Source organism: Temnothorax nylanderi, unplaced genomic scaffold (assembly GCF_030848795.1).
Source record: "Temnothorax nylanderi isolate EJ_2023f unplaced genomic scaffold, tnyl_v1.0 TNYL_tig0203_pilon, whole genome shotgun sequence".
Classification (NCBI taxonomy): Eukaryota; Metazoa; Arthropoda; class Insecta; order Hymenoptera; family Formicidae; genus Temnothorax; species Temnothorax nylanderi.
The window spans coordinates 135,790-159,362 of NW_027249265.1; the positions used below are offsets into that span (position 1 = coordinate 135,790).

Consider the following 23,573-nt stretch of genomic DNA (forward strand, 5'->3'; position numbering starts at 1 on the left):
GTAATTTAACCTTTATTTATACTACGGCTGAAGAAAACTCGGTGAAGTCGAAACGTTCCGAGAAGACACGAAGTGTCAAATATATTTAAGGTTAAATTTTACCTTAAATATATCCGACCTTCGTGTCTTCTCGGATCATGAAGTGCTGCGCATCATAATTACCAACCTTTCTTAACTATCTGGCTTCCGCAGGGGCAAACATATTCTAAAAATGAATAAAATATTTCAGAATCCTTCGAAAAAATCAAAATTTATTTTGAGTAATTATGCATTTTAGGGGAGGCACCTCCGATGACCTTGACCTTGACATATGTTGTCAAGGTCACCCTCCTGAGTGACCTTCAGAAAGTTTTAGCCGGCGCTCGTTTTTTATTAAAAAGTTATAAACAAAAAAAGTTTGAAAAATGTAGCAGTTATTTTGAGTACTAATAGACATAAATGACTGATATTTATGTGGAAATAGTACATGTATGAACGAAGGAAAATTATTTAAAGCAGTGAATTGTTGGTATATTGAGAGAAAAGTTATTTAAAGCAGAGAATAGTTGGTATATTGAAAAGTATATATACAATTGTATATGTTAGAAAGCATAAATATAAAGTATTCTCTGAATGAAACGATCGGGCGTTTGCAAAACGCGAAACGAATTCGAGCGCAACATCTGAACAAAATTTTTCAATAAAACATTCTTCTTATTGTTAGAATATAATAGAAAAGAAAAAAAGGAAGTTACCAACAATTCATCTTTAATTTTATGCAAGATGTTATTTTTAAAATTGGAGCTGCAATTAGTGAAGGGTTCTGTTACGTATCCAAAATAGATAAAGCAGATTAAAAAATAATAAAAAACAAAATTAGATTAATTATCCGAAATACTGTTCGTTACCCCAAATCAAGCAGTTCCTGCAGTTCTGGTCGAAACGAATCTCTATTCATATACCATTCTGGTAAATTGGATCGTTGTTTATAATAGTTTCGTATCCTGATCTTAGTTTTCTCAAGATTAAACTTGCATACTCTCAAAAATCGCAGAATAAGAAAGTCATCTGTGAACACATTAAAGAGTCCCTTTAACTAAAAGGCTATAATTGAAACAGTGCTAAATCAGGTATTATAAATTATATTTTATAAATGCGTGCCACGGGATAAGATGGGGAGTTTTAATTAATAGAAGATTTAAAAAAAGTTTTGAAAAACATTTTGGCTTACAAAATGGCAAAATGCAATAGTGCGATAACGAAGTTTGTCATGTAGGTCTTTTATCGAGTTACTATTTTTCATCATTTATTATTATTTGCCGAAACTTTCAGATTATTTTCGATTATCTCTTCATTATAAGTCAGACACAATTTGTTACATTATTTTTCGTTTTTCTTTTTTTTTTACACGATCAAGAATGAATTCAAAGAGCTAAACATCTGACGTGAATCGGTGATGTCATGTCAACGTCAATTAAAGATGAATGAGTTGTACTGCCGAAGTAACGAGCCGTAATTGAATTTCAACACGCCCGTAGGATCGCTGATGTCATTTTTACCGATTCGTATGCGCAGTTTGTCCTCGATCCAGCGTTTGATCTCCGCGACAGCGTTCTCTCTCGTTTCATCGGTCTCGTTCTGCCGCTGCATATCTTTTATCCTCTTCAGTCAGCTCTTGTAGAACATGAGGCACAGCGTCATCGCTGCAAGTGCTCGCCATCGCGATGTTAGTAAAAGTTGATGAACGGCGAAGCCTCGTCCACCGAGGAAAGACCCGTCCCTACAAATTACGTAGATGCACTGTCACGCGTAAGATAAGACAAATGGCAAATGCAACAATGTTTAATGTAATGTGTAATTATATAACACGACAAATATAACACGGAAATAACAATCAAATACAATCAAATTAGAATAAATGCCATTTTCGGACCGAGCTTAGAGAGATCTTTGGTAGCTTAATATAAATTTCCGTGCATGTATATATATTATATATATATATATATATATATATATATTCCAACTTATTAAACCGCGCTAGTCACGGTCGGACTTGAAACACAGTTTATTGTTGGAACAATGGCCCCTTCCTCCCCGTAATTAAAATGATACGATTTAACTATCTAAATAACTGTAAAGAATTTTAATTTCTAAATCCATTGCAATGTAACACGCATTAGATCTTTTAAAAAATATGAATAGACGAATATAGAAAACGGGCTAACTAAGAACCAAGCGCGGTAAATGATGCACGAAAGTTTTATTTTTATCTCTATTTTACATATCTTCCAACCTTTACCCGCCGACAAATTTAATCGGCGCACAGTCAAGGTTGGAAGATATGTAAAATAGAAATAAAAATAAAACTTTCGCGCATCATTTACCGCGCTTGGTTCTTAATTAGCCCGTTTTCTATATTCGTGGATTTCCATTGGAGCCTATACTTCGAATTTTAAATATGAATAGAATTCATGTAAGATAAACTTATATTCAAAAATTATAATTATATTGTTATACTTATAAATTAAGCATATAAGATTAATAAGTTAAAATGTGTGTCTAATTTCTAATTAAAGAGTTAAAATGACGTAAACAAAAATGAGTTCTAGTTGCAAAACGAGTAATACAAATTTCTTTTCTTATTTTTCTAATTTCGGAATGCAACGAATTTTAATTAGAAGTTTAATTTCATACATCCGCTCTCGTGCATTATGCTCTCAAGTGTTTCTCTGTGCAAGAAAGAAAGAGAGAAATAATTTATTTTCCTCGAAACATAAAACTGAATCTAATTATATTTTGCTTGCGTACCAAAATACATATTAGATATATTATACACGCACATTTCTGTGTTCTAAATGTAGATATTCTTTCTTGCTCCTTTGACTAATTGAAGATATAAACGATCGCTATATAAGTGAAAAACATCTTGATTAAAAAATAGCAAAATACAATAATTGCGAGAACGAACTTTATTATAAAAAATGTCTATACAGTAACTATTTACTATTATTTATTGACACGTTTATTCTCACTTCTCTTTTCGCTAACAAAAACGCCACGTGTTACATCATTTTTCTTTTTTTTTTTTTTAAGTAAATATATATCAGGATGTCACGTCACATTTCCGCGGATTGAAGGTGACTTCTTTTTATCTTCGGAATTAATGAAATATAATTGAATTTCAACGCAATATTTCACGTGGAATCGTTGTCCGTTTTACCGTTACGTGCATGTAAGTCGTCCTTCTCCTTGATCCAGCGTTTAATTTCCGCGAGGGCGTTCGCTCTAGTCTCGTCAGTTTCGTTCAAATATGTCGCTGCATATAACTTATCCGCGCTGGTCAGCTTTTCACGCCAAGCGTAACACTCTACACTGTCGTCGTCACTTGTATTTGCCATCGTAATACCACGAGATGCTTCGTTCGCTCTGGAGGATGATTTACGTCTGAGAACCGCAGAGATGCTCTGCCCGTAGACTTATATAGGCGATCAGAAGAAAGAGAGAGGACCATATCCACTGGCTATGTCTGCACCGTCTATTTTTCTACGCGTGCTCTTACGGCAGGAACCGGTCTATCTATTATAAGTCTATGGCTCTGCCCTGCTCTGTCCCACGCACGATCAACAAAAAATGATCAGCAGACTACTAGGTGAACAACGCGTGCCATGCTCTTTCAGGATGTATATGTTAATTATGAAATAATTTCAGCTATGAATCAATCAGCTATGAGCAATCGCGCTACGAAGTAGAGACGCGGTGATGATTCTAATGGATACTTGGTACTTATCCACGAGAGAATAAGTCGCGAAGAAATGTTAAAAATTCTATATTCTTTACATTACGCTTTTAATCTTTTAAGTAAAATGCATATGTGCTGAAATTATATTAAAAGATTATAGTTATATCATTGCTTTCTAGTTGCACATATAAAATAAATAAAATAAAAAACTTGATGTTTATAGTTAAAACGATAAGGCGATTTTAAAAAATAATTTGTAAGTTACAAGCGAGCATGGAATATAAAAAATTTTTATGGATCGAACCTTCGAACACATCCGCTCTTCTGGATCACGTTAACGGCAAGGACGCTTGCGTAACGCTTGCCTAACGAAAGAGAAGGAGAACGATTTATTTTCTTCGGTAAAAGACAAAATAAAGTATGGCCAGGTAAACTACTTTATTATTCGGTTAAAGTAAAACTAAATGATTTATTTTATACAAAATTAAATACTTCCTGGTATTATTGAGCCTTTGGCAAAATCGCTGATAGATCTTTCATGATAAAAAAAGTCGTACGCGATACTTTAATGCGTGTTGCATAAAGAGATAAACCTGTTTCTGCAACGAGTAGTGTCTTATCTTCATTAGTATGCAGGTGCCGTCACACAGTGACTTTGCTATCGTGACGATAGTAAATACTGGTGAACTCGAAGGTCCCCCCGGTCTCCAGGGAAGAACTAGGAGGTATGTCGGATTTTTACCGACTAAAACCCCCTATAGAATGACCTTACTCGGCGCATACTGGGAATCTGGCATCTCTACTTCCAGGGAGAGACTCGTGTCTGCAAATCGCGTAGACACACTGTCACGCGTGAGATAAGATAAATGCTAAATGCAATAATGTTTAATGTTATGTAACATGACAAATAACGCGATACAACACAATGTATAATTGATCTTTGGAATTATCGAACTTGGTACTCAGAAATTGCGCCGAGCATGCAGTCGACTATGATTCGATTAGACGACCTCGATGGATACTTCCTACTCATTCTTGAGCGACGCGAAGAAACTTTAATTTCTAAATGTATTCTAATGTATACATGCATTGATCGTTTATATACATAAACAGAATGTGCGTATAAAATAAACTTATATTTAGAAATTATAATTACATTGTTACTTATAAAGTATGTGTATATAATGTTTACAGTTAAGAAGATAAATGTAAAACAATGGAAAGCGTCGTCTACAATGGCAGCAGGAGTATACAGTAAGACGTAAGCAGTAACTTATTGACTAATGGGATTATTACAATTCAAGAATAATTGACTGTGGTTGGTCAATAGCTTACTGCTTACGTCTTACTGCATACTCCTGCTGCCATTGTAGACGACGCTTAAGGAAAATGATTTCTAAGTTGCAAAGCGAGTAAAGCGAATTTATCTTCTTATTCTCCTAATTTAACCTTTAAATGCCACCCGGGGTCCAGCGGACCCCAGACCCTTTAGAATGATATATTTTTAAATGTACCCGTCAAAAATGGAGCTCATATTTATTTATTTATTATTTATTATTTTTTTGATTTTGGGGCCAATATTTTAACTGTTGGCGATCTTAATTTTTTATACTATGTTGAAATTGAAATTTTAACAATATAAGCATTTTATTCTCTTTTCTAAGTCTTGAACAACATTGAAAATAATTTTCATAACTAAATATCAAAAAATCAATAAGTAAGGAGACATTTTTCATGCTGGGGTCTTTTAGACCCCATGTGTCATTTATGAGATTCTTGAGAGGTGTGGCATTTAAGGGTTAAGAATGCAAAGAATTTGAACTAAAAGCTTAATTTTATATATCTGCATACATTATACTCTCAGAGTATACTCTGCACAATGAAAGAAAGAGAGAAAAAATTTATTTTCCCTACAACACACCCGTAAAGGACACAACGAAGCGCGGCATATATTTGGTAAAAGAAAATCAAGCTCGCTATAAAAGCAAACCGGTAGAACCGGTAGAACTGGTAGAACATACATATATCCTCTAGCGTTGCTGAGCCTTTAAAGATCCCCGTAACCGCCTTTAAAACTCTTAAAAATTTCATATTACCGATAAGTCTATTTGCGCAGAAAGAGAAAAAGGAAGATAATTATTTATATCTCAAAACACAAAACAGACAAAACTTACGAGCTATATAACGATAACAAGTACATCTATACATGTGTTAAAAAAGCTAGTACTTTTTGTTGATTTTAGAGTTTTGTAATGATTTCGTCATTCTCCTCATTCGCAAGGCAGTCATGATTATCTTCGATCAGCTTCTTCCAACGTTCTATAAAAGTAATTATTTACATTACATATATTGAAAGATATATTGAGATGCCAATTTAGACATGTATTTAATATCTTACAATTAGATAAACAATTAACAGACTTTTAGTTAATATATGACTTGTTGGAATTATTGCAATCTTAGAAGCAATGTGAGAAATTAATTTTCTCTTTGACACATATTTGCTTAATAAGTTACATTCTTTCATTAAACGCGTTACATTTATTGCATTCTAATTTACCGCAATTACCTGTTCATTCTTGAATTGTACCATCAGTGCCGTCATATTCGATGTTAGCTGGATTATCCTTCGAACAGTTCTGCATGTAGTGTTTTGAAACGATTTTGTTGTTCTCTTTCATAAGCGAGTCGCGATTCTCCTCGATCAGTTTCTTCCAGTATTCTGCAAAAATAGGTATTTACTTTACATATATTGAATTATAATGTGACGTCAGTTTAAACACATATGAACTATTAACAAACTTTTAATTAATGTACGACTGCTCGGAATTACTGCGATCTTAGATGAGAGAAGTTCATTTTCTCTTCAACACGTATTAGTTTAATAAGAAACGTCCTTTCACTAAACGAATTGTATTTATTGAATTCTAATTTATCTAAATTACCTGTTAATTCTTGGATTGTACCATCAGTGCCGCCATATTCGACGGGCAGGATATTAGCTGGAATATCCTTGAAACAGTTCTGCGTCGTACCGTTTGAGTAGACATGGAATCTGTTCTTCAACTTGTCAGTCATGAAAGTTTTGAAAATCCTCACAGTAATATCGAAGAGTAACGGAGCGTTAAATATGTTAATTAATTGGATCCTCATGGGATAGCAGTTCTGCCACGAGTGGATCATATTCATTATCGTGTAAGGACGGAATTGAGCAACGTGACGTACAGTTGTATTGGTCACATCTATGAACATTGTGTAGCCATATATGGATGCCGGGGGATAATATTGTATCGCCGTTTCCATCGCCATCACTCCGACCTAAAAAGATTGTTCGCGTCGAGAAACAATGGATGCGAATTGAAAATATGTCATGGTGACGACATCCGATATAAATCGTTCGAGTACAGTTTCATATTTACTTTAGCTACGTCTGATAGTTCGTGTCTTCTCGGGTCATGCCGTGTGCCACGCACAAGAATAACTAATCTTCCTTGATCATCCGGATTCCGCAGAGGCAAATATAAACTAAACGTGAACAAAGCATTTCAAATTTCTCGAAGAACTGAATATATCTTTTACTTTGATAGCGATGTATGTAGGTACATCTAGTAATATCTGAGAGTCTTAAATAAAATATTTTCATTAAAATATAATAGAAAAAAAAACGAAAGTTAACTCAAATTTATCTATAAAAGTGTAAATGTAGGTAATTTGCCATTGAAATTAAAGTTGCAATTTGTGACATGTTCTGTTATGTATCCAAGATCTAGGAGTAAAATAAAAATAATTTACAATCTATATATATAATATCAATTCCCACTCAAATCGGAATATTAAGAAAACTCTTAGATTAAAACAATAACTGACTGTACACAAAATTACGTTTTTAGTTATATTAATATCTATAAATTGAATTTTAATCAAGTTAATACAAATTATATTAATATAAATTAATATAACTGTTTCTAATCAATCAAGTAAAAACCGCATTGTTACAGAAGAAATCGGCGATAATAATGATTATTAAGGCGCGAAAATTTATGAAATTTCGTTCAACTCTGAAATTTCACTCAATTACGATATAATCGGATAATCCGCAATGCGTTGCTTGCAAAATAATAATAGTGGAGTAGAATTTTTTTTAATTATATAAAAACTAACGCTTTATTATATGATCTAGATTATATAAAAAATTCACTCTTTTCACAAAATCTTACGAAACTGCGAACTCCAATAAACTCTTAAGCTGAGTATACACTTAGCGAACGAGCAGCGAACGCAAATGTTTATTGTCATTATTCAACAAATACATACCTATAATCAAAAATATCAAATTACTACATGCAGCAAGAGCCGAATCTGGTCGAATTCTGGTGTTTGGTGCAACCTAAAAAAAGAACAAATAACCTAGGGACACAAACACGAATGTCCGAATGTTCGCGTTCGCTGTTCGTTCGCTATAAGTGTCTACCCAGCTTTATACATACTCCGAAAGAATGATGGTTACCCCAAATCAAGCAGCTCCTGCAGTTCTGGCCGAAATGGATCCGTATTCATGAACCATTCTGGTAAGTCGGATCGTTGCTTATAATAGTTTCGTATCCTGATCTTAATTTTCTCAAGATTAAACTTGCATACTCTCAAAAATCGCAGAATAAGAAAGTCATCTGTGTACAGATTAAAAATTCCTTTTAACTAAAAAGTTACAGTTAAAGCAATGCGCTGATAATATCATTAGATATTATAAATTGGGTATGATAAACGCGTGCAAAATAGATTCGAGTAGCATGTTTTTTAGAAACAAATTTATAATATTCCTTTATTAGAAAATATTAACAAATCTATTTTATTATGTTATTGTCCATAAAGGAAAATTATTTGATACTTTTTGCCCTTTTAGTGGAATAAAATTTTCGCTTTATTGCTGCGGAATTAATAAACTGTAATTGAATTTCAACTATCGATATTTCAACGCGTGCGTCACGTGGGACCGCTGTCGTTTTTACCGACTCGTCCGCGCAAGTCGTCGTTCTCCTCGACCCAGCGTCTGATCTCCGCGATAGAATTCTCTCTAGTCTCGTCGGTCTCGTTTAAATGTGTCGCTGCATATAACTTGTCCTCGTTGGTCATCTTTTGCCAAGCGTAACACTCTACACTGTCGTCGTGGCCACTCGCGTTCACCATCGTAACACCGTGAGAAACTTTAATCCGCTGCGAAAGAACTCGCGTACGCAAGTAGTGGAAATACTCTGACACGCGCACGATTAATGATAAACACTATCAGCAGTCAACACAGTGAAACTGCACGTTCGTGGAATCTAGATGTTATGAAATTATTTCAGTAATATAAATCAGCAATTAAAAATCACGCCACCTACAAAGAATATATGCAGTGTGGTGAACTTAACTTGGCATCTATTTTCAAGAAAATGAGCCGCGAAGAAAAATTAATTTCTAAATTCTTTACATTATAGTATTAAGCTTTTATTCTATTAAATGAAATGCGTATGAGCGAAATTATATTAAAAGATTATAGTTATATCACTGCTTTCAAGTTGCACGTATAAAATAAGTAAATTAAGATAACTGATGTTTATAGTTAAAACAATAAAATGATTTAAATAAATAATTTGTAATTTACAAGCGAATAGAACGAGTTTCTCTTCTCATTCACATAATTTAAAAATATAGAAAATTTTTATGAATCAAACCTTCGAACACATCCGCTCTTCTGCATCACGCTAACGGCAAGGATCGCTTGCGTAACGAAAGAGAAGGAGAACGATTTATTTTCTTCGGTAAAAGGCAAAATAAAGTATGGCCAGGTAAACTACTTTATTATTCGGTTAAAGTAAAACTAAACGATTTATTTTATACAAAATTAAATACTTCCTGGCATTATTGAGCTTTTGGCAAAATCGCTAATAGATCTTTTAATGATAAAAAAGTCGTACGCGCGATACTTTTTTTTCATTCGATAGAAATTTTTCTTGGGGCATGGTAACTATCATAGATTCATTGAAAAGTACGCTCGCAGAAACATAATCGTCATAACTATATTTTTTAATTTATTTAAAATCTTGGATGCTCCTAGCTTTTAACAAGGAGTGTACTTATAGCACTGTCGAGTAAATAATACAAAGCCAGATGTGTGAAACGACAACGGTTTACTAACACAATAACAACGCCATTTACCTGAGAAGTGAGATACGGCGAGATAGAGTCGCTAAAACCGTTTGTTACAAAAAGTATCCTACTCCTCCCGGCTTTAGCGCCAAAACTATTGGTCGTAGGAAAAAAACCTATACTTCCTTTTTTGTAGAGAATTTAATTCCCTGCAATATTGTATTAAACTATTTTAGCCTAAGTCTAATGGAAACCGAGATATTCGCGAAAAACCGATTTTTCACCCCTTTCTTCCAAGATGGCGGCCGAAGCATACCACGGGGGAGGTCGGAAACTTAGTATGTCATTACTGACACCCAAACAAAGAGATTAAAATTTTTTGCAGCTTTGTCCTAATTAGTCGATTTAGTTGTCATTTTTAACGACGTGCCGACTGGACTAATCATGCTAACGGCAAGGATTGTTAGCGTGACGAAGAAGCAAGAGAATGATTTACTTTCTTCGATAAAGGGCAAAATAAAACATGGTCTGGTAAATCACTTTTATTTGGTAAAAAATAAAAACATGTGCTATAAACTCAAACATTTTTCTAGCATTATTAAGTTTTTAAGAAAATCTCTAATTGATCTCTCCGTGAATCTTGAAGGGGAAGAAGTCGCATATAATGCTATAATGCGTATCGCATAAGAAGATAAACCTGTTGTTGCAACGAGTAACGTTCTATCCTTATTAATAGCTGATGCAGTTATTACAGTTACTTGACAATAATGAACGGGGAACATGTATTTGCGAATTATAATTGACACCGGAAAGGAGGTACAGTGATTTTACTGATTCGTGATAATAAACCCGAAACTTATGTCTCGCGTATTGCGGAGGCGTATTGTAATGTGCATTGCGCGATTAATGATAAACAAAATTAATAATATACTTTTTGGTATCGATATATTTATTATTGTTCTTATAATAAATCAGTGGTAATCACATTAGCTGCAGCAAATAACGGATTCAAAAACCCGATATAACAAATTTATATACAATAGTTACTATCTATCCTCTAAAAGATGCTCCGAACTATATAACAATAACAATTATGTCTGTACGTGTGCTAAAGCAAACACTGTCTGTTGATTCCAAATCTACTGCTTCATGATTTTGTTGTCCTGCTCATTCATAAGCAAGTCGTGATTGTTCTCGATCAGTTTCTTCCAGTATTCTGCAACAATAAGTATTTACTTTACATATAATGAATTATATAACGTGACGTCAATTTAGACACATATGAACTATTGACAAATAACTTTTAGTTAATGTACGCCTGCTCGGAATTACTGCAATCTTAGATGAGAGAAGTTCATTTTCTTTTCAACACATATTAGTTTAATAAGAAACATCCCTTCACTAAACGCGTTGCATTTATTACAATTCTAATTTATCACAATTACCTGTTAATTCTTGGATTGTACCATCAGTGCCGCCATATTCGACGGGCAAGATGTTAGTTGGAACATCGTCGAAACAATTCTTCATCGTACTGTCTGAGTAGACATGAAGTCTGTTCCTCATCTTCTCAGTCATAAAAGACTTGAAAATTCTCACAGTAATATCGAGGAGTATCGAGGCATTCAATATGTTAATCGATTGGACCCTCATAGGATAGTTCTGCCATGCGTGAACCGAATTCTTTAAAACGTATGGTCGGTATTGAGCAATGTGACGAAGAGTCGTATTTGACATGTCTATGAACACTCTGTAGCCATATATGGATGCTGCGGGATAATGTTTTACCGCCGTGTCCGATACCATCGCACTGATCTAAAAAGATCGTCCGTCGAAAAATAATGCACGCGGTTTGAAAATATATTATCGTGACGACATCCGATATAAATCGTTCGAGCACTATTTCAGCTTTACCTTGGCTACGTCTGTCATTTTGTGTATTCTCGGATCATGCCGTGTGCAACGCACAATAATAATAAATCTTCCTTGATCATCCGGCTTCCGCAGAGGCAAATATAAACTAAACATGAATAAATATAAACTAAACAAGTATTTCAGTCTTTTTAAAAGGTTAATAATATTCTACTGGCTTATACACAACTATGTTAATTTATATTGATATAATTTAGTCTCAATTATGTAAATATAAATTATATTAATATAAGTTAACATAATTAACATAACTTACAATATCTACTCAATGAAATGAGAACCGCAATATTGCAACAACATCGTTACAGAAGAAATCAGAGAGAATAATTATTAAGGTGCAGAATTTATAAAATTTTGATTGATTATTCTAAATCGGATAATCTGTAGTGCGTTGCTTTCAAGATATTGATAGTGGAGTAGAAGAGAGAATTTTATTTAAATTAAACGCCTCATTATATATATATGTCGTCCTAGCTTACGTAAAAAGATTCACTGTAAAATCTCACGAATTTGCGCACTCCAATGAACTTTTATATACTCTGTAATAATGATCATCACCCCAAATCGAGCAACTGCTGCAGTTCTGGCCGAAATGGATTGGTATTCATGTACCATTCTGGTAAGTCGGATCGCAGCCTATAATATTTTTGCATCCTGATCTTAGTTTTCTCGAAATTAAATTTACACACTCTCAAAAATCGTAGGATCTGGAAGTCATCTGTGTACAGATTAAAGATTTATTTCAAATAAAAAGCTACAATTAAAACAGTGCTGATAATATTATTATATTATAAATGTGTGCATAAAGTAACATACTTTTAAAAACAAATTTCTAATACTCTTTTATCAAAAAATATTAACAAATATATTTCATTATGCTATAGTCCATAAAGAAATATATTAGTGTTTAATCATTTAAAAACTTTTACGTCTTTAGTTGGACTAAAATTTAGTTATATTCATGAACACGCATCACTAAATATGCTTACAAGAAAATAGCTTGTGTTTTGAATTTAAGAGATCGCTCGATCAACGATCAATATTTATATGCGTCGTTATTTATATATATCATCAATATTTATATATATCTTAACACTTTGCCGATCGTTTAGGTAGATCTATCTATTTCATGATCCATCATTGAACGACTAAATGGATAGATCTATCTGCTTTGCACTATGTGATTCTTTCGTGTTTCTTAATTATTAACAAACAATAGAACTAAAAAAAATTATAACCAAAAGGGGAAGGAAATCTTTTAGGAGAATGTAGATCACAAATAATGATCAGTAGGTTTCTGGCGCTTAACTTGCTGTTGGCAAAAAATCAATTATACCTATACTGTCATAAACACTTGAAGAGAATTGAATCATAAAACTGAATCTAATTATATTCTGCTTGAATAAATATTCCATACAAAATCTTGAGTATCAAAATATATATTGTACCTATTTTGCATATTTCTCTGTTCTAAATGTATAGATATTTTTTCTTGTTTGACTAATTAAGGAGGTTCGATGGCTACAAAAAAATGCAGCCAGTTTCATGAAATTTTAATATGTTGTTCTGGAATGCAAAATATAATTATGTAAATTTTTTGGGAATTTTTCACCGTCCCGTTTTGAAAAAAATCTACTCCAAAAATTTTAAAAGTACAATTTTTGGAGTAGATTTTTTTTTAAACGGGACGGTGAAAAATTCCCCAAAAAATTCACATAATTCTATTTTGCATTTCAGAACAACATATTAAAATTTCATAAAACTGGCTGCATTTTTAACATAGGTTCTTATGGGAAATGACATATTGCATACCTTCAGAATGAAAAAAGTGCAAGAAAAAATGCAAATGATAAGGAAAAAAAAATATGCACATGTAACTTAATAATTTACAAATAAATGAGCGAAAGAAAGGGGAAGGTTACCGCACATTTCGTAGAAAAATTAATTATTAAAGCATAAATTGCTTGATTTTTCGTCTGCTAGACTGCCACGGTCTGAACGACGTGAACAGCAGCACGCACTATACACGCGGCGACCAATCGGAGCAATCCCCTTCTCTCCCACTACTTCAAACGCTAGTGCGCTGTTGCCAGAACCCCCGCGTCCCACTACTCCCCCCGATGAAGCCATCGAACCTCCTTAAGGACATGAACGAAGATATAAACGATCGCTGATCGAGAAACTGCTTGATTTAAAAATAGCAGAATGCAATATTGCGAGAACAAACTTTATCACAAAAAATTTTTATTGAGTCACTATTTATCATTATCTATTATTATTTACTGACACTTTCAGATCACTCTATCTTCTCATTGAGCTAACGAAGTCAAGCGCCGCATGTTATATTAATTATTTTTTATTTTCTTCTTATTACGCGATTAAAACAAATAAATATCAGATGTAACGTCACATCGCGACGCGGCTTTCACTTTATTACTTTGGAATTAATGAACTATACACCATAATTGAACGCGCACATTAGGTACATGCATGATCGCTTTTACCGATTTGTTCACGCAAGTCATCGTTCTCCTCGATCCAGCGTCTGATTTTCGCAATGGCGTTCTCTCTAGTAGTCTCGTCGGTCTCGTTCAAATACGTCGCTGCATATAACTTGTCGTCGTTGGACAGCTTTTTCCAAGCGTAACACTCTACATTGTCGTTCGCCATCGTAACACCGTGAGAACACTTTACTCACTGCGAGAAAACTCGCGTCTGCGAGTCGTGTAAGTGCTCCGACACACGGGATCAACGATAAACACTATCATGCAGTCGACAGCGTGGACAATATGTGTAATCTAGATATTATGTGAATACTTGATATCTAGCCTCGAGAAAAGAGTCGCGAAGAAACATTAATTTCTATAAATTCTTTGCATATAGCATGATTTTAATCTTTTAAATAGAATATGTATGAGCTAAAATTATATTAAAAGATTATAGTTATTTCATTATTTTCAAGTTGCATGTATAGCATAAGTAAATATAGATATCTGATGTTTATAGTCAAAGTGATAGTATAATTTAAATAAATAATTTATAAGTTACAAGCGAATAGAACGAGTTTCTCTTCTTATTCGCATACAGTATTGGCGGAAAGTTTCAGAACAACTCTATATATAGTTATATTTTTCTTAGTTGATTGGGTTAACTGCAACCATATCTAAACTGCGACGTCATATCAAGTTAGGAGACCTCCTTCTCCAAGTTCTTTCGTGCGTAATGATAACGACATTCACTGATTCATACTCGTATTGGATGGAAGGCACAAGTGCGCCTTCACGTTGTCTCGAAACTTTCCGCCGGTACTGTAATTTAAAAATATAGAACATTTTTATAAATCGTACTTTCGAACATCCGCTCTTCTATATCACACTAACGGCAAAGATCATTTGCGTGACGAAGAAATAAGAGAACGATTTACTTTCTTCGGTGAAGGACAAAATAGAGTATGGTCTGGTAAACCACTTTTATTCGGTGAAAAATAAATACAAATGTATTTTTACCATAATAAATTCTTGTATTATTGTAAATACAAATGTGTTATAAAATTAAACATTTTCTGGTATTATTGAGTTTTTAAGAAAATCCCCTGATTGATCTCTTCGTGAATCCCGAAGAAGCCGCACATAATGCTATAATGCTGTAATGCTATAGTGCATAAAGAGATAAACCTTCGCTATCGTGACGATAGTAAGTGCAGCTTATGTGTTTGCGAGTTATCAAAGCGCATTTTGACATGTGACCCATAACTTATGATAAATATGAGATCGGTAGCATATGCTCTTTGGAATTTGTATAACCTTTAATGTCATTATCGTGATTAATCAGCATCAATAATCATAATGTGTATCATAACTCGATGCCATAAAAAGAATGGATCCAATCGTACACTATAATAAAGAACGAACATTTACTGTCGGCACTAAAGCTATTGCTCCGAAATATTATTCGATTCTATTCTATCATCCTCATCATCGTGCCTAAGCCAGTCGCAATTCTCTTCAATCAATTTCTTCCAATAGTCTGCAATATTAAATATTTATATTACATATATGTTAGTTTATATGAATCTATATTTGTGCTTCACATATATTTTAGATTACAATGAACTCTTATGTTTGCTTAACAACTTCCTTTATCATCCACTAAGTGCGTCATATTTATTCCGTTTTAATTTATCATAATTACCTGTTAATTCCTGCATTGTATCACCAGTGCCGCCATATTCGACGGGCAAAATTTCAGCGGGAATATCCTCGAAACATTCAAGCGTATGTGAATAGATTTGAAATCTGTTGTTTATTTTTTCCGTCATAAAAGATTTGAGAATCCTTGCAATAACATCGAAAAATGTCGGGGCGTTGAATATTTTAATCTTCTGGTATCTCATAGGATAGCAGCTTTGCCACGTGTGGACTATATTCATTAATATATTGGGTTGGAATTGAAAAATGTGTCGTATGGTTGGATTGGCCACATCTAATAACAATGCGCAACCGTATACTGATGCTGCGGGATAATATTTCATTGCCACTTCTATCGCTATCATAGACATCTAAAAAGATCGCCCATGAAGAAATAATGATTGATAATTAGAAATACTTCATCGCGACGACAATTGGCCATAAATTGTTCAAGCATTATATTATTTCAATATTTTACCTTAGCTATGTCCGACATTTGGTGTCTTCTCGGATCATGCAGAGTGCCGCGCATCATAATTACCAACCTTCCTTGACTATCTGGCTTCCGCAGGGGCAAACATATTCTAAAAATGAATAAAATATTTCAGAATCCTTCGAAAAAATCAAAATTTATTTTAATTTTAATAATGCATCTAGTATTTCCAAAATTTTTTTTATAAATTGTTCTTTTTAGAACATAATATAGACAAAGATAAATTACCAAAAATTTATCTCTAATTTTACACAAGTTGTTATTAAAATTGAAGTTGCCATTTGTGAATTGTTCTGCTATTTATCCGAAATAGACAAAGCAGATTTAAGAAAAACAAAATTCTATGAATATATACTCCGAAATAATGTTCGTTACCCCATATCAATCATTTCCTGCAATTCCGGTTGAAACGGATCTCTATTCCTGTACCATTCTGGTAAATTGGTTCGTTGCTTATAATAGTTTCGTATCCTGATCTTAGTTTTCTCAAGATTAAACTTGCATACTCTCAAAAATCGCAGAATAAGAAAGTTATCTGTGAACACATTAAAGAGTCCCTTTAACTAAAAGGCTATAATTGAAACAGTGCTAAATCAGGTATTATAAATTATATTTTATAAATGCGTGCCACGGGATAAAATGGGGATTTTTAATTAATAGAAGATTTAAATAAAGTTTTGAAAAACATTTTGGCTTACAAAATGGCAAAATGCAATAGTGCGATAACGAACTTTGTCATGTAGGTCTTTTATCGAGTTATTATTTTTCATCATTTATTATTATTTGCCGAAACTTTCAGATTATTTTCGATTTTCTCTTCATTATAAGTCAGACACAATTTGTTACATTATTTTGACGTAGAACTACGTTTTTCCCAAGGGGGGTGGGGTAACTTTGGGTGCACGACTGCAACGTTTTCTTGCAACGAAAACATGCAACACTAATATTTCTCGAAGAGTATTGAAAATATATATCCTTTATTATAGTGTTTTTGAAAGCTCTCGATGTGAGCTAAATGTTCCTGCAATTTATTTTGGTGGTTTTTTTATAACCGATTTTCTTGATATGCCAATGTGTTCAGAATGTTCTAAATCGTTGAACAATCAAAATTAAAAAAAAATATTGGTGTGTGTGTATGTATTCCACCCGCTGAGGATAATCCAGAAGGATGCATTAATGGATTAATGGACTGATTTTCTTGAATCCGGTTCCAATTTTTTTCTAATTTGGCGATGATGGCGACGATGGGTTTAATTTTTTTTAAAGATTAAGCTTTGCTTTCTTTAAAAAATTTAAGCACAGATTTCAAGAAAATCGGTTCTGACTGCAAACTACTCATTCAGTAATTTTATCATTTTTCGGGGAGAGCGACAATTGGTTTAATTTTTAAAACCGATTTTTTTTTAACTGATTCCTGAATTTTACGAATTTTTTCATATATTTTCAGGACACATTATTTTAAAAAGAGAAATTTAATAATTAGCTTATTATTTCCTCATTTTGACGGGTGTTACTTGAAATTTTACACATTGTTTTTAATTTATGATTTTCCATTAACTACTACGTATGGTAATGAGTTGATTTACTATGAATAAGTGGGATTGGTATAATATAGTATATTAACATTTCAATGAATCGGAGACCTCATTTAAGTATCTTCTTTTTGTTAGAAATGTCGGAACTTCATAAAATTCATAGAATAATAGCCCCGTAAACATGCTTCGAAAACATCCAATTAATAAATGCAAACTTTATTTTCTAGGAAAATATTTTTCGATTTAATGTAAGAAACTGATCACATCCATGAAACTTGTTTTTTTTTTATTTTATCTTTGATATTTAATTTAAAAAAAAACGGGCACAGTAACAACTGAATTGTCGTTCGCTGAATAATAGTGACAGTTGACGTAGCCCTACGTCTACTTTCCTTTGCTGAATACTTTAACATGAAATAGTGATAGTTAACGTATTATAGTTCTACGTTGTTGTTTGCGGCACAGTTGTTACTGTGCCCGTTTTTTTTGTTTTTCTTTTTTGTTACACAATCAAGAATGAATTCAAAGAACTAAACATCTGACGTGAATCGGTGTAATGTCATGTCAACGTCAATTAAAGACGAATGAGTTGTACTGCCAAAGTAACAAGCCGTAATTGAATTTCAACACGCCCGTAGGATCGCTGATGTCATTTTTACCGATTTGTATGCGCAGTTCGTCCTCGATCCAGCGTTTGATCTCCGCGACAGCGTTCTCTCTCGTTTCGTCGGTCTCGTTCAAATTTGCCGCTGCATATCTTTTATCCTCTTCAGTCAGCTCTCGTAGAACATGAGGCACAGCGTCATCGCTGCAAATGCTCGCCCTCGCGATGTTAGTAAACGTTGATGAACGCGAAGCCTCATCCACCGAGGAGAGACCCGTATCTACAAATTACGTAGGTGCACTGTCACGTGTAAGATAAGACAAATGGCAAATACAACAATGTTTAATGTAATGTGTAATTATGTAACACGATAAATAACACGGAACAACTCTGCGCTGTATGCAGAGTACGTGAACTTTAAAATTATTGAGTCGACTGCGATAATCAGAGATTGCGCCATTTACAGCCGACCATAATTTGGTTTGATGACTTTGATAGACACTTGATAAATACTTATTTCTACTTATTCCCGAGCGGCGCGAAAATACTTTAGTTTCTAAATAAGAAAAATAAGACCGTTTTATGATATACAGTGAAATTAGAATAAATGCCATTTTCGGTCCGAGCTTAGAGAGATCTTTGGTAGCTTAATATAAATTTCCGTGCATATATATATATGTATATTCCAACTTATTAAACTGCGCGCTGATCACTGTCGGACTTGAAACACAGTTTATTGTTGGAACAATGGCTCCTTCCTCCTCGTAATTAAAACGATACGATTTAACTATCTAAATAACTGTAAAGAATTTTAATTTCTAAATCCATTGCAATGTAACACGCATTAAATCTTCTAAAAAATATGAATAGAATTCATGTAAGATAAACTTATATTGAAAAATTATAATTATATTGTTATAAATTAAGCATATAAGATTAATAAGTTAAAATGTATGTCTAATTTCTTTTTAAAGAGTTAAAATGACGTAAACAAAAATGAGTTCTAGTTGCAAAACGAGCAATACAAATTTCTTTCCTTATTTTTCTAATTTCGGAATGCAACAAATTTTAATTAGAAGCTTAATTTCATACATCCGCTCTCGTGCATTATGCTCTCAAGTATCTCTCTGTGCAATGAAAGAAAGAGAGAAATAATTTATTTTCCTCGAAACATAAAACTGAATCTAATTATATTTTGCTTGCGTACCAAAATACATATTAGATATATTATGCACATTTCTGTGTTCTAAATATAGATATTCTTTCTTGCTCCTTTGACTAATTGAAGATATAAACGATCGCTATATAAGTGAAAAACGTCTTGATAAAAAAATAGCAAAATACAATAATTGCGAGAACGAACTTTATTATAAAAAATTTCTATTCACTAACTATTTACTATTATTTATTGACACGTTTACTCTCACTTCTCTTTTCGCTAACAAAAACGCCACTTGTTACATCATTTTTTATTTCTTTTTAAGTGAATATATATCAGATGTCACGTCACGTTTCCGCGGATTGAAGGTGACTTCTTTTTATCTTCAGAATAAATGAACTATAATTGAATTTCAACGCGATATTTCATGTGGGATCGTTGTCCGTTTTACCGTTACGTGCATGTAAGTCTTCCTTCTCCTTGATCCAGCGTTTAATTTCCGCGAGGGCGTTCGCTCTAGTCTCATCAGTCTCGTTCAAATATGTCGCTGCATATAACTTATCCGCGCTGGTCAGCTTTTTTTGCCAAGCGTAACACTCTGCACTGTCGTCGTGGTCAATTGCATTTGCCATCGTAATACCAGGAGATGCTTCGTTCGCTCTGGTGGATAATTTACGTCTGAGCCGCAGAGATGCTCTGCCCTGTTTTATTCCTCGCGCACGATCAACAAAAAAGGACACGGACGCAAGGACGCTTGCGTAACGAAAGAGAAAAATAACTTTATTTTCTTCGGTAAAAGCCAAAATAAAGTATGACCAAGATAAACTACTTTATTATTTGGTTAAAGTAAAATGCATGTTGCATAAAAAGATAAACCTGTTTCTGCAACGAGTAGTGTCTTATCTTCATTAGTATGCAGGTGCCGTCATACAGTGACTTTGCTATCGTGACGATAGTAAATACTGGTGAACTCGGAGGTTTTAGAAAGAGTTCCGTCATTTAAAGTGACGAAAACACCATTTTAAAAATGGGAGGGCTAACTTTACGGCGCCCCTCATTTTTGAAAAAATGAATTTTTTATGGTAGTTCCGGGTAGATTTCGATGAGTTCTAGAGTTCCCTATAGGTTTTAAAAAGAGTTCCGTTCGAATAACCCCAAAAATCGATGACAAAGTGGAACGAAAAATTTCTCCATTTTTTTCTTAAATCAATTTTTTATGGTAGATCCGGAAAAATGTCGATGAGTTCTAGAGTTCCCTAAAAAATTTACCCCTCGGGACTTGGAAAATTTTCGAGGTGTGGCACTTTGAAGGGCTGTAACTTTTTAAATATTGGTCGTAGCGCTTCGAGTCATAATAATGATCTTTTTTTTGTAAAATTTTTCTTGTAAAAAAACTTGGCGCTGCTAGACTTCAAAATTTAAACATTAAAATTTAAACATTAGTACTAAGATTTTTGATTGAATAAGAAAACAATAAACATAATATTTAGGGAAGAATGCGACAGGAGTAAAAAAGCAGCGCCAAGTTTTTTTACAAAAAAAATTTATTTATTTTATTTTATTTTAATTAAATATTTTTATTTTGTACTGTTACTTCTTTAATTCTTCGTAATTAAAATGATTCTTTATAATGTTAAAAATTGGGACTTGGGTTGGAATAGGAAGACCCGGCCGACCCTTGAATAGGAACACAAAGATATCACTTCGGTTTTATTTTTTAAAAGTAGTTGCACAACAATTATTTTTCAAAGTATAATAAACGTGAACAAAGCATTTCAAATTTCTTGGAGAACTGAATGAATATATATCTTTTACTTTGATAGCGATGCGCATCTAGTGATCTCTGAGAGTCTTAAATAAAATATTTTTACTAAAACATAACAAAAATGAAAAACGAAAGTTAACTCAAAGTTATCTGTAAAAGTGTAAATAATTTAAAATTAAAGTTGCAATTTGTGACGTGTTCTGCTATGTATCCAAGATAGATAGGAGTAAAATAAAAATATTTTACGATCTATATAATATCAATTCGCTACCCAAATCGAAATATTAAGAAAACTCTTAGATTAAAACAATAACTGACTATACACAATTATGTTTTAAGTTATATTAATATAATTGAGTTTCAATTCAGTTAATACAAATTATATTGATATAAATTAATATACGAATATAGAAAACGGACTAACTAAAAACCAAGCGCGGTAAATGATATGCAAAAGTTTTATTTTTATTTCTATTTTTACATGTCTTCCAACTTTGACTGCGCGCCGACTAAATTTGTCAGACTTGAAACACAGCTCCGGTTGGAGTAGTAAAATTCCCCCTACACCTAATTAAATCGAATCAATTTAATTTTTGATGCTATATGCATCTAAATAACTGTAAAGAAATCATTGCAAAAAATATTACCTCGGCCAGGGTTCGAACCCGGAACTTCCTTCATTCCGTGAAGGTTGGAAGATATGTAAAATAGAAATAAAAATAAAACTTTTGCGCATTGTTTACCGCGCCTGGTTCTTAGTTAGCTCGTTTTCTATATTTAGTTAATAAATTTTGATTTTAAAAGGATAAAAAACTATAAGAAGTTTTTTATATATTATTTCTTCAGGTAGTTTTTGCTTTTAAATTATATAGATAAATATTTTATACACAATTTGCATTATCAAGATACGATATCATATTTTTTTAACCCTCATGTTTGTTTACCACGCACCGAACTATAAATTCACCGCCAAACAACAAAACAACAAAACAACAAAATTTGCATAATCATGAATTTTTTATCAATATTTTTTTGGCAATTTGTTAAAATCGTGGATTTCCATTGGAACCTATACTTCGAATTTTAAATTAATATAATTGTTTTTAATGTATGAAGTAAGAACCGCAATCGTTACAGAAGAAATCAGCGATAATAATAATTATTAAGGCGCGAAAATTTATAAAATTTCGTTTAACTCTGAAATTTCACTCAATTACGATATAATCGGATAATCCGCAATGCGTTGCTTGCAAAATAATAATAGCGGGAGTAGAATTTTTTTTAATTATATAAAAACAAACGCTTTATTATATGCCGATCTAAGTTACGTAAAAAATTTACTACAAAATCTCACGAAACTGCTAACTCCAATAAACTCTTATACTCCGAAAGAGTGTTCGTTACCCCAAATCAAGCAGCTCCTGCAGTCCTGGTCGAAATGGATCAGCATTCATGAATTATTCTGGTAATTCGGATCGCAGTTTATAACAGTTTCGAATCCTGATCTTGGTTTTCTCAGGGTTAAATTTACAAACTCTCAAATATTGCAGGATAAGGAAGTCATCTGTGTACAGATTAAAAATTCCTTTCAACTAAAAAGTTATAATTGAAGCAGTGCTGATAATATCATTAGATATTAAAATTAAATATTATAAACGCGTGCAAAATAGATACGAGTAGCATATGTTTCTAGAAATAAATTTATAATATTCCTTTATCAGAAAATATTAACAAATCTATTTTATTATATTATTGTCCAAAGAGAAATTATTTCACGTTCGTATAATTGTTATAAAATTTGTTGTTATTTCAGCAATAAATTAAAAATTGCGCCATCTACAAAGAATAGCAGTGTGGTGAACTTACAGATACTTGGCACCTATTCTCGAGAGAATGAGCCACGAAGAAGCATTATTAATTTCTAAATTCTTTACATTATAGTACGCTTTTAATCTATTAAATGGAATGTGTATGAGCTAAAATTATATTAAAAGATTATAGTTATATCATTACTTTCAAGTTGCATGTATAACATAAGTAAATATATAGATATC

At 32.9% G+C, this 23,573-nt stretch overlaps 3 protein-coding genes across 4 annotated transcripts in view; 1 reads left to right on the forward strand and 2 right to left on the reverse strand.

Moving 5' to 3' along the window:
• Positions 1 to 23,573, forward strand: part of Paip2 (polyA-binding protein interacting protein 2) — a 75,123-nt gene that overhangs the window by 3,686 nt on the left and 47,864 nt on the right. The window lies entirely within an intron of this gene.
• Positions 1,106 to 23,188, reverse strand: LOC139778955 (retinol-binding protein pinta-like). Of its 2 annotated transcripts, XM_071717123.1 has the most exons (9): positions 22,924 to 23,113; positions 20,206 to 20,414; positions 18,651 to 18,875; positions 8,226 to 8,385; positions 7,138 to 7,243; positions 6,664 to 7,036; positions 6,288 to 6,440; positions 3,200 to 6,037; positions 1,106 to 1,759 (listed from the first exon to the last, which is right to left on the reverse strand). In XM_071717123.1, the coding sequence occupies exons 1-7, from the start codon at positions 22,971 to 22,973 to the stop codon at positions 6,292 to 6,294; spliced, it is 1,272 nt and encodes a 423-aa protein (XP_071573224.1). In that variant the 5' UTR covers positions 22,974 to 23,113; the 3' UTR covers positions 1,106 to 1,759; positions 3,200 to 6,037; positions 6,288 to 6,291. The 2 variants fall into 2 exon arrangements, with proteins under 2 accessions (XP_071573224.1, XP_071573226.1); XM_071717125.1 differs by lacking the exons at positions 1,106 to 1,759; positions 3,200 to 6,037; positions 6,288 to 6,440; ... (1 more) ...; positions 7,138 to 7,243; positions 8,226 to 8,385 and adding exons at positions 15,232 to 15,802; positions 15,968 to 16,334; positions 16,442 to 16,547; positions 16,832 to 16,991 and having other exon boundaries at positions 22,924 to 23,188.
• LOC139778965 (retinol-binding protein pinta-like) lies at positions 10,773 to 14,553 on the reverse strand. The gene is made up of 5 exons (XM_071717141.1): positions 14,281 to 14,553; positions 12,335 to 12,494; positions 11,759 to 11,864; positions 11,290 to 11,659; positions 10,773 to 11,060 (listed from the first exon to the last, which is right to left on the reverse strand). The coding sequence occupies exons 1-5, from the start codon at positions 14,444 to 14,446 to the stop codon at positions 10,984 to 10,986; spliced, it is 879 nt and encodes a 292-aa protein (XP_071573242.1). The 5' UTR covers positions 14,447 to 14,553; the 3' UTR covers positions 10,773 to 10,983.